At 37.8% G+C, this 10,645-nt stretch overlaps 1 protein-coding gene, 1 long non-coding RNA gene and 5 other non-coding genes across 11 annotated transcripts in view; all 7 read right to left on the bottom strand.

Moving 5' to 3' along the window:
* Positions 1 to 2,011: 2,011 nt before the first annotated feature.
* On the bottom strand, positions 2,012 to 5,174 carry LOC114150329 (uncharacterized). The gene is made up of 11 exons (XR_003596718.1): positions 4,864 to 5,174; positions 4,727 to 4,774; positions 4,509 to 4,551; positions 3,664 to 3,695; positions 3,432 to 3,477; positions 3,229 to 3,256; positions 3,002 to 3,039; positions 2,779 to 2,827; positions 2,525 to 2,574; positions 2,330 to 2,348; positions 2,012 to 2,126 (listed from the first exon to the last, which is right to left on the bottom strand). It is a non-coding gene; the product is annotated as an uncharacterized LOC114150329 (long non-coding RNA).
* LOC114151645 (small nucleolar RNA SNORD47) lies at positions 2,195 to 2,271 on the bottom strand. The gene has a single exon (XR_003596975.1). It is a non-coding gene; the product is annotated as a small nucleolar RNA SNORD47 (small nucleolar RNA).
* LOC114151646 (small nucleolar RNA snR60/Z15/Z230/Z193/J17) lies at positions 3,110 to 3,191 on the bottom strand. Its single transcript, XR_003596976.1, has one exon. It is a non-coding gene; the product is annotated as a small nucleolar RNA snR60/Z15/Z230/Z193/J17 (small nucleolar RNA).
* LOC114151647 (small nucleolar RNA snR60/Z15/Z230/Z193/J17) lies at positions 3,321 to 3,394 on the bottom strand. Its single transcript, XR_003596977.1, has one exon. It is a non-coding gene; the product is annotated as a small nucleolar RNA snR60/Z15/Z230/Z193/J17 (small nucleolar RNA).
* LOC114151643 (small nucleolar RNA SNORD79) lies at positions 3,544 to 3,625 on the bottom strand. The gene has a single exon (XR_003596973.1). It is a non-coding gene; the product is annotated as a small nucleolar RNA SNORD79 (small nucleolar RNA).
* Positions 4,617 to 4,682, bottom strand: LOC114151649 (small nucleolar RNA SNORD75). Its single transcript, XR_003596979.1, has one exon. It is a non-coding gene; the product is annotated as a small nucleolar RNA SNORD75 (small nucleolar RNA).
* A 1,472-nt stretch (positions 5,175 to 6,646) lies between the features above and the next one.
* Positions 6,647 to 10,645, bottom strand: part of osbpl9 (oxysterol binding protein-like 9) — a 34,340-nt gene continuing 30,341 nt past the window's right edge. For all 5 annotated transcript variants that reach the window (XM_028027620.1, XM_028027621.1, XM_028027622.1 and 2 more), the window contains 5 exons: positions 10,499 to 10,639; positions 10,320 to 10,398; positions 9,513 to 9,604; positions 9,293 to 9,428; positions 6,647 to 8,357 (listed from right to left, as the gene is read on the bottom strand). In XM_028027620.1, coding sequence (XP_027883421.1) covers positions 8,283 to 8,357; positions 9,293 to 9,428; positions 9,513 to 9,604; positions 10,320 to 10,398; positions 10,499 to 10,639 — 523 coding nt within the window. In that variant the 3' untranslated portion in view covers positions 6,647 to 8,282. The remainder of the gene's footprint in view (positions 8,358 to 9,292; positions 9,429 to 9,512; positions 9,605 to 10,319; positions 10,399 to 10,498; positions 10,640 to 10,645) is intronic.

Genomic DNA, 10,645 nt, shown 5'->3' with positions numbered 1-10,645 from the left:
TTTAGATAAAATGAAAAAACTATTTTTAGGAACCTAAAAGTATTTAACTGTATAAACAAATCCTTTAATTTGATCAGCAATCAAGTTTCTGCCATGACGATATTTTCAGAGTATTTGTTTTAACAAGACAGTTTTTATGTAGAAGGTCTTGCATGTTAACCATCTGCACCATCATTACTGTAATACCTTTGTCACTACTTAAACTCTGGGCTCGTTTAGTTATATCTTGTGGAGAGGCTATATGTTGTTCAATGTCGACGTCCTGTATATTTGGGCCACTAAGTGGAGCCAAAGCAACTAGGTCAAAGTAAAAGTAACCCGTTACAAAACTATACGTAAAACTTAAGTTCAAGTCACCTTAAGAGCTGCATATTTTTAATTTGTATACATTTAACGTAATAGGTTTTTCCAGGGTTTCCAATACAAAATTCCTTCAGTTCTTGAAGTTGGAATCAATTGTTGAGTCATTTTCATAAAGACATGAACTCAGTCAGGGGCGGCTCTAGCCTCCATGAGGCCCTAAGTGAAATGTGGTTTTGGGGCCCTCTAGTTCTGCTAACAATGTGGACCAGCTGCAATCAGCAGTCCGATCATTAGGTCATTCTCACACCTGCTATAAACTTATTGCGTCTCTGGCAGTGCTGTTTACATTATACATGTATAATAGGATACATTTATTGGCCAACTGATTTATCGACCAGTTGATTTCTGGCCACCAATTTCCTTCATTTTGGGGGATCGTGATCGGCTGATACTTCCATGTGAAGCTCATCTTATCCCCTAATCTTATCTTTGTGAGCAAAGATTTAAAAATCAGTCTCTGTCCTCTTCTGCTCTGCAGTGAGAGGTGTGACTGACAGACCGACCCACCAGGTCAGGTCTGCAAGTTTGCAGTTAACAATATTCACCCCCATTGTTGCCAACTCAGTGACTTTCTTGCTATATTTAGCGACATTTCAGACAAAAAATATTCATATCAACCAAAATCAAAAGATCAGGCTTTTTAAATATCGGTAACCAGGGATTGGCCACAAAACTGCAATCGGTGCAGCCCAACTTAACATGGAATACATACCAACATATTCATGACATTCTCGTTACTGGCAAAGCGTGTGGTACCTACCGCGGCCACCAGGGGGCCCCAGAAGCATTTTTTTCCCTTTTTATCCATAAAATGATTTCTACATACATGATCAAATATATATTATTGGTGAAACCAATCACTTAATATTGAAATTGTGTGTTGACATAGAAATTACTAAAAAAAAAAAAGTAAAAAAAATCAGCTCCTGTGAGACCTTAGTGGCCCCAAGCGGCTGCTTAGTTTGCCTATGCCTTGGGCCGACCCTGAACTCAATTCAAGAAATTTCAGGTAAATCCAAGATATTTACTGGCCATTTATCAAATTAACTTGTCAGTATACCACTGGCTTTATAAAAGCGATTATCTGAGCAGTATAAAGTCTCATTGTGACACTTTGGGAAGAACTGCTTTAAACCAGATTCATTTTAAAATTTCTTTCCCAAATTTACTTTAAAGAGCTTTCTACAGCTTTCCAGCTCAATCCCTACAAAATGGCCATTTCCTTCTCTACAGGCATCAACCCAGTTTGACACCAGGATCATTTCAATTTGAAGTTACAGTAAAAAAGGACATAACCCATAAATCCTTTAAACTTTTGTGGTGATTCACAAGAAAAAGAAACAGGGAACCTCATTAACATTAAACATCTTAATTTCATTTAAACTTAAAACTAGTTCAAGTCAGGCAAATACTTCCAGACCATGGACTGCATAAGACTTCTATTACTTTATTAATGGTGGGTTTTACCACATTCAGCATTGTTTTAGTTTTTTTTAACCCCAATGGAAAATTATCCCTTTGCTTTTTAGCATCGACTACATTTTCTTAAGTGTTAATGCTTCACCTATGTGCCATCAAAAATAAATTCAGTACAACTTGGTTAAACATTTTATATCTTCATTGACTTGTGACAAGTAATCCATAACAGTGGGTTCATTTCAAATCTTTAATTATAAATAAACTCCAGAAGCTCAGACAGGTTCAGATCACAGCATCAGTTCAGTAAATCGAGGATAAGGTTCCAATCATCTTCGTGTCGGCGCCTGCAAGAAAGCAGCTCATCAGACCAAAGTCTCTTCTAATGAACATGCAGGTCTCCAACTGACCACAAAACCTCAGAAATAATGGAACAGTAAGGGTTATAATCAATGCTTATATTCATTTGGCAGAATCTTTTCATCACTGGTTAAATGGTCAGCTTATAGAAACTCCTAAAATGTGTTAAAAAAGTAAATTAAATCCTTACCGTTGCTTAAGTTCATCTCCTGTAAAGAATGAATGAGAACCTTATTACAGGTCAGCAACCGATTTTAAAATGTTTCCATTCACTGGGTCGCTCAGTAATATTTTGCATTTGTCTACATTACAGTTCAGGTCAGACATTTGTTTGGACATCACCGAACCCACATTTAATGTTTCACAACAGTGACTCATTCCTTACCAAAGTTTAAAGTGTCCGCTTTCACGCTGCAGTCCAAAAGTATTGTTGACCTGAAGAGACAAGAGCATTAGTCAGATAAACAACCCAGGCAGGAACAGGACTACCACTGAACTGACCACATCAGCTAGAGCTAATATAACACGTCATGGTTAATCAGTCGTCATTTTGTCATCACAGGTCAGATTATGATCAATCCCAGGTAAAGGTGTGGCTTCTCCTCAACCAGGTGCTCAAAAGATGTCATTTTTACTCACCTTTCAGTTCAGCTTCCTCCAATATGAGCTGCCACTCCCCTCAGAGGCTCTATAAATGGGAAAAATAGATGTCTTAAAATTACACGGCACTGTGCAAACCTCAAATAAATCCTAACTTCAGATCAGAGAGTTACTTATTTCCTCAACGGGATCAGCGACCTGATTCAAACTCATCACACCTGAACTTCCTTTAGCTTCAACCTGCAGCACTTAAAAATCTTACCTGTGAAGCAGCAGGGAGTCGCATGATGACATTCACTCCTATCAGAAAGCAGGAGATAAAACTGATCAGCTGCGACTTTAAGCAACCAGAACATTCAGATATTTGTGTTTGATACATCAGCTAGGGGTGAAAGACAATACGAGTTCTTCATGGGATAATCTGCTGAACTATGCAGTCATCATTGTATCACATGTTACCGAAAGATGCATCTTCACTATAAAGCTCACCTTCATCAGCTGCTGCAGACCCTGGATCCTGAAAAACAAAAAGAAATTTAAGTAAAAGGGTCACTGAGCTACTGTATGGAAGGTTAGGGAAGCTGGTGCATCAGATAGGAGCGAAAGTTTATTCTTCACAGTGATCTGTTGAACTATAAGATCATCACTGCATCAGGTAAAGTGTATACTTATTAATTATAATAAAAACTCACCAACAGATTCAAAACCTGGAGCAGAGAGCACCAGGATGCCAAACACCTGCAGGAGAAACAGGCTGATTACTAAGAGTTGAGGTTTAAGCACAGACATCCATCCTTCAGCTCAAGCTGTGTCAGAATAAAGTCCTCTTTCACTCTTTTTCAGAGAGATTCCCATTGTTTTATAACAAAATTCATCACAGACAGTCATCCAGAAAACATGGAGTATATGTAGTTTGGTCATTACCTGCATCTCAGTCGTTGAAGCGATCAGCGTACCTGAAAGATAAAGATGAGCAATTAAAAAAAGGATTCAGATTCAACGACAAAATGCATCGAGTTCTTTGTGGCTCAGATCATAAATATAGGTGGTTGAGTATCGTCATCCATCCAGTCGAGAGTAGCAAATAATTGTCATCATTGCAGCACAAGATTATTGAGACGGTGATCAGAGGCAGACTAATGCTTCACTCAGGTGTTGCTCCAGGCTACAGTGGAAATTTCCTCAATCCTGACCTAGGAATAACTGCATCTAAATATTAACAGTTTAATCAGAAAACTGACTTTTATTGGAACAAGTTACAAAATGTAGCCTAGTCTAACAATGTTTAGTCCAGGTGAGTACCTATACATTTTGTTTTTACATTTTTAAAATCTGAATGCAGTTCTTTCACATTTAGTAGATCAGTTAATCCAATGTCTGAAATGAACCGTTTCATGATGGTCACGTTTTACTTTCAGAGCTGCAGATTTACGCCAGTGTTCATTAGGCTTGTGGCCTAAACTCACAGCATATTTAGCTAGAGACACTAGATTACATGAATATGCATTGTATAACTACTTTGGCACCGAGATTAACTGGATCTCAGTACCCAAACTAGCACAGAACATTAATCAGTTAAAGCAATCCAATCCACTGCATTTTGATGAATGAATGACATGAATAATAAAAAAGGTTCAGTTACATAGTCTGCAATATTTTTATTTATTTTTTGCTAGTCAACTTATTTTGGAACAGCTCAAATTCACAGTACACACCAGAGAGATGCATTATTCTGCCTTCAAATATGTTACAAAGCTGTAGAGCCTTACCTCCATCCTACTGGTCCTTCAGCTGTCTGAATTATTCCATAACCTGTGGATGATTTCTCATTAGCACTGTTCAATTTAGCAGATTACACATTAAAGCTGAACTGATGAGGCCTCATTGTTAACGTTTCTCAGAAATCACTTCTGTCCACTACTCTTACAACTTAATCATTGACCTTCACACAGGATGACCCCTACTCAGTGAGGGAAAACGTACACACCTATGCATAAGGTGCAGATTTACAGTAGTCGGATGATCCATGGTTTCCCTAAACAGAAAATATAAGCAATTAAAATCGTCACACAATTTAGCTTTGGCGCAAACTCGTGCTAAGCTAACTTTAAGATAACTGCTCACCATGCCACATGGCTTCCCATCTCGGCATATCCCGTACACCGCCCTGCAAACAAGAAAGCAGCATTTTAATAAATATTACTGAGCTAAACTTATTTTTGCATCAATTAGAAAGCCCCGTCTTTAGGAGGAGCTGCACGGCTAACATCTCAGGCCTGCAGCCAAACTGTCCCATTGAGTCAGAGTGTTGTGTCGCATCACATTAACTCAGATGTCCCTAACAACACGAAATTACATCATTCATCTATGGGACAACGACTATTTACAGTTACAGTGAAGTGCAGCGAGGCTGGCATAGTCAGCTACATGCTAACACCAACACGTGGCTGAGGCCTACAGGAGTTTCCCCCTAAAATAAAACTTAAAACTAAAAGAAATAAAAAAAACTTAAAGCTGCATCAACAACAGCAAAACTACAAACAAATAATTAATGTGGTCAAACAGTCAATTAATTAAATTAAAACTGCAGCGGCTAAATTGCAACATCCTTACCTCGGACAGAGACGAAATGGGAGGAAGAAACCGGTGCGAGAGGTTTATATAGATAATCTCGCAAAGGCTGATGGGAAAAAAGTAGGAAGACATTTAGCGCCATCTACTGCCTTTCGATTACAATTTCTGCGGAAGCACAAGTTTATCCCTCATGACGTTCCTACAAGAACAAAAAGCTAGTCTAAAAGGAAGTCTATATTTGAAATATGTTGACTCTCTGAAGTGTGACAAAAATACTTACAATGATGCGCGTAAGATACTGATGCAAGCATACATTATGCCAACATTATGCATTACTTATATGTTTATTTCTAATACAAACATACTAGCCATTACAGTTTTTTCCTGTTGTGCTATGTTTATTAAATACTACCGTTTTCTTTATTTGCTTAAAAAAGAAATAGTGCTAAATAAAAACACTGGAAAGCATTAAACTACTCACTCATGGATACTGTAGAGCTAAAATATTCTACATAAAAAGATCTTTTTAACTGATTAGCAGTAATTAACAGTGACACCAACATTAATATATTGGAGCACTTAAAATTAGACCAGTAAATTGTGAAGAGCCGATGGAGGCAACTCTTGTGATGCTGCAGAGACGCCTCTAAGGAAGCAAACATATTTCTTTGTTTTCAAGAGCACCTTAGAAAAATTGCAGTTTTTTCCCCAACCAGGCCAATGGACATCAGAAGATGCCAGTTTTCTGAGCGAGTAACATGAAGACCTGGTTGGACTTAAGAGAAATTTTTCCTGGGCTAAGAAGACGACTTCTGGTCTTTAGTCAGTGGAAGCTAAGATTTATCCGTCTGGCTGATTAATGAGGTGGTCTTCATTTAAAATACAAAAGGCCCCAGATCAGCATCCTTGCAGTCAAGCATGGTGGTGGGAACATAAGGCTGTGGGTGTTTTTCAGCCACTGAGACCAAAGTAAATGACATCATAAAAAATGGCAAGATGATCCCTCTTAAGCATGGTCTCATTATCTTTAGATCGATGCTGTTCTCATTTACTATCAAACATCTTTTCAGTGGTATAAAAACAACTTCAAATCTGCCAAGGACATAAATAATTTTGGGTTTTACAGCAACGGCTACAGCATTCAACCTGAACAGTTCCTATTTCTACTCCTATTTGTATTATTGCCCAATTACCGTAGTTGACCTATGCTGTAACTTATTATACAAGGAAGAGAAGGAAAGTGCGTCTTACAACACTAAAAATATAAAAAACAACTTTACAGCAGTTATGAAAGAAGGTGACCTAAAATAAATAGACCAAATCTGACAGGAAATAACTCTCAAAGATTTAATATAATGCTTCAATAATCAGGAGAGTCAAATACAATCAATGGTTATGATGAGAAGGAAATAAAAAAAAAAGAAATACATTTGTTTTGATTGCTTCTATCAGGCAACACTGAAATGAAAGGCAAGGCCTCTATTCAACAACTTATACAAAAAACATGAAGAGAAAAAAAGACAAGCAAAGCTTCAAATTGAGCTTAAGACCAGGTGGACAATTACAAAGGCCTTTCATTTGTGTTGATGTTACTGAAATTTCAGAATCAGCAGTAAGTTTTTAGATCATTTCAAGTTTTTTTTATTGTCTTTGTATCAATTGATAATTAAGTCTTCAACTACTAATAAGAGGCATAGTTTTTGTCATTGTTCGGCATGTTCTGATGATTTTTTTTACCCCCAAATTCAATTTTAAATATTAAAATCAGCAGTGAGTCAGTGATCAAAAGGCTTAGCATCGACCAACATGTGGTTCTGGATGTAAAAACACAAAAATATTAAACAGAAACCAGTCGGATGAGTCTACTCTGTTGGCTCACTTTAAGATGAGAAGATGATCTGCAGGACAAATGGGAGACTTTACATCCTCACTATGGAGAAAGAACAACATGTAAACAATCTGTTTTGTTCAGGAATGCCTTCAGGTAACCGTTTGCTGTGCAGCTCAAAATCCCTCCACTCTCTTTTTCTTTAAACTTCATATTTCTTTTTTGGCATAGCTGAAACTTTGAATTGCATATATTCCTTTAATATATATATCTCACCTCTCCTGATCAGTGGATTTAGATGCCATGGCTCATGTTTTGCTTCTGGTTAACACTAAAGATACAAAAAAACTAAATTGGCCACACTGACATGAAAACGAAACGATGAAAAGCAAAATGGAATGCCTCCGAAAGACGGAAAGCCATCAAGTTCATATCCCCAATAGTTTTATAGTATTGCCAGAAAAAAACAGAACAAAAAAAATTGGAAATAAAAAGAATATATATTTTCCTTATATGTATATCTATATATAAAGATCAGTTAGAACTAGTAGCAGGCAAGCAGAGAAATTCTCTCCCGCCGCTTTAGGATCGATCCGCTCCACTGCTATAAGGCTGTCAGACTCTGGGAGGGTGCAGCAGCTTTCTTTCCTCAGTCAGATTCCCTGAGATGTAGAGCGCCGGTTATTTTATCAAGCTTCACTTGAATTGTACACCATCAATCACAAACCTCTTGCTCCCCCTTATATAATGAAACAAACAAAAAAAACATGTATTTTGGAAAACAAGTGCTCCTCTGGATCATCGAGAGTGTGGATCTAAAGCTGATGGTCGACTCTTGTGTCCCCTCTCAGCGGTGCCGAGTTTCACATAAGGGAGAAGAGAAAGGGATGGGATCAATGGCCAGCGAAGAGGAAATTGCCCAAGTAAGGAGAAGAGCTCATGTTTACATCTTTGATGCTTTCATTCATTTCCATTTTTTATACAGTCAGATGCAAAGCAGTGTACAGGTTCAATCAGTCATCCCAAGGCTTGAATAAGAAGTGTTGTTTTTTTTTTTTTGCAAAAGAGTTCTTATGAAGACTCTTGTGTCTGTGCAGATTTCTTTTTGCACTTCTGTGTTCATCAGAGCGGCGTGGCGTTCTCAGTGCCTTTGAGAGGCTAATCTCTTTAATAGCGGCTCATCGTAGACCCAGCACTCCCCGTCCTCATGGAACAGCTGGAGAAAACATGAGGCAAATCATTTATTTTAAACAGCTATATAAAGATCTCATCTTAAAAAGGCAACTAACAAAAACACTTTACAACAGTTTAAATCTCCTGTACAACTAAAACATCAAATTTTACTTTTACCAATCACTTTGAGAGAAAACGGCGTAGTCACTGGCTCGGAAAAGAATTAAAAAACTTAAAGTTTTTCACATCCAAATCATACATTTGAATATATTTCTTTGAAGTTTTATGTGATAAAATGGATTCAACTAAGACACTGGGTTGCCACCAGGGCAAAGCTAGGCTGGAATGGCAGCAGACAGGCGTGTGTGTGTCTGCTCTGGACTTTTGGATGTGGGCCTGGAGTCCAGAAGGCTAAAATCAAATGAAGCCAGTTCTCTTTACCAAGTACAATGTTTGTATAGAACGAGTGGAAAAGGACTGTCCAGAGGAGTAAAGATGATCGCTACAGCGCCTCCTGTTGTGCAGACAGTAAAACATCCAGATTGTATTTCTGCTAAGTGTCAGGGTAATTAAAGTTGGTAATTATTCTGATTGAGTATGTCCGGTTGTTACTTACAATTGTCATTATTACCATTATTATTATCAATAGATTTTATTGTCTTATGAGAGTTTGTTACCATTTTGTCTATGTAATATAATTTATTTTGTTGGCTCTTTAGCCCAGTATATTGAACAGGCAGATGAATATTATAATGTGGTTGTAATTACAAATTGAGATAAGAGGTAGGATTAAATAAGTGTTCACTTCTTTTCTCCGTTTCAAACAGAAAAGTAGTGGTTAACTAATTATTTCGTTCTTGGTTATGCATGCACATGTTTTCTCTGTCCTGTTTGAAATAAATTAATCAAATCAAAGGTTTTGACCACAGCTGTGGATTTGTGGCAAGAAGCCATGGAAACAAAGGCAGAAAGCCTCACCCTAGTTTCCCACTGCCGCTCCTTCTCCTTCCTCTCTCTGGCCTCAGCTCTTTGCTTCTCCTCCAGACGATGTTTGGCTTCTGTTGCTGCATCGATGTCTTTAAGCTTCAGGTTCAGGGTCACATCTCCCCATAGTCTAGAGCACAAACCAGGGTTAAAAATGCTCATGTCTGGATAGAGATATTTAAATAGTTCACTTAAAATTTGCAGCCAATTTTACCTCCGGGACTCGTACTCAAGCTGGTCCTCCAGTTTTCTCACTTTCTTCTTTATGATGCCAATTTTCTTAGTGTCTATGAATGGCGTGTTCTCCTGGGATCATAGAAAACATTTATGGTAGATGTTACTTAATGTGATGGAGGGATAAGGCAGGATAAATGCTTATTTGTTGGCAGGAGAAACCATGTTTTGTCTTTTTTTTGTGCCAGAAACTGGTGTATTGTTTTAGCATTCAGTTTTATAAATATAAAGTCTTTAGTTTAGGAAAGAAGTTGTAACAGTTTATTTTATTAGAAAAGTAACAAATACAAAGCTGCCTGGGTTTTATCTGAGGTGGAAACGTTACAAATCAGCAGCAACATCAATTGTGATGAATTCTTGTTTTCTGTGTCAAGTTGTTTGAAATTGTCAAATTTCTCACCTGAATACAAGTGGTCTTCTAAGGATGGCTACATGTTTTTGTACAAATATATACTTTCAATTTTTTTAAATAAATGCCACTATTCTCTTCAGTCCACAAAAAAAGAGATTTTCTAAACTCTTAACTCCTTTATTTCCAGACTTAATTGAAAAAAAGGAAATTTTTCCAGATCGAGATTGTTCCAAATTGACAAGAATTTGAGTTCAATAAATTCAGGAGGGCTAAAACTGCGAAGGAGCTTTACTATAAGAGTTTGTTAAAGAATCATGATGAGCAAGTTTACCGGCCCCTCCACCCGGAGCACGGAGGGGATTTGTTGCTATAAGCAAATATCATAAATCAACAATAATATTCCTGAGCAAAAGAAAAAAAGAAGCAACAACTCACTCCAGTTGCCAGCTTGGAATACATCACTCCGTTCCATTCTCCTTCCACGGAGCAGAAAGATTTCTTGTCATTTGGCGCACTGGGAGAAAATAAGATGCAGAAAAATGTTAAAATATAGACCCATACCTCTGGAAAAAATGAGTTTGAAAGGTGTTACAAAGCTTCATCATTCATCTTACAAAATTTCTGCTGTGACCCTGTGCTTCTTCCCGCCATAGAAAGGTTTGGTGTGGAACACGATGGTGGCGCTGTAGCCTGATTTGGAGCAGGATATGTTGCACTCTCCACCCAGCTCCACCCACGGCACTGTCAGAATCGACCTGCGG

Source organism: Xiphophorus couchianus, chromosome 9 (assembly GCF_001444195.1).
Source record: "Xiphophorus couchianus chromosome 9, X_couchianus-1.0, whole genome shotgun sequence".
NCBI classification, from domain to species: Eukaryota; Metazoa; Chordata; class Actinopteri; order Cyprinodontiformes; family Poeciliidae; genus Xiphophorus; species Xiphophorus couchianus.
This window is presented reverse-complemented; position numbering and strand designations above follow the sequence as displayed.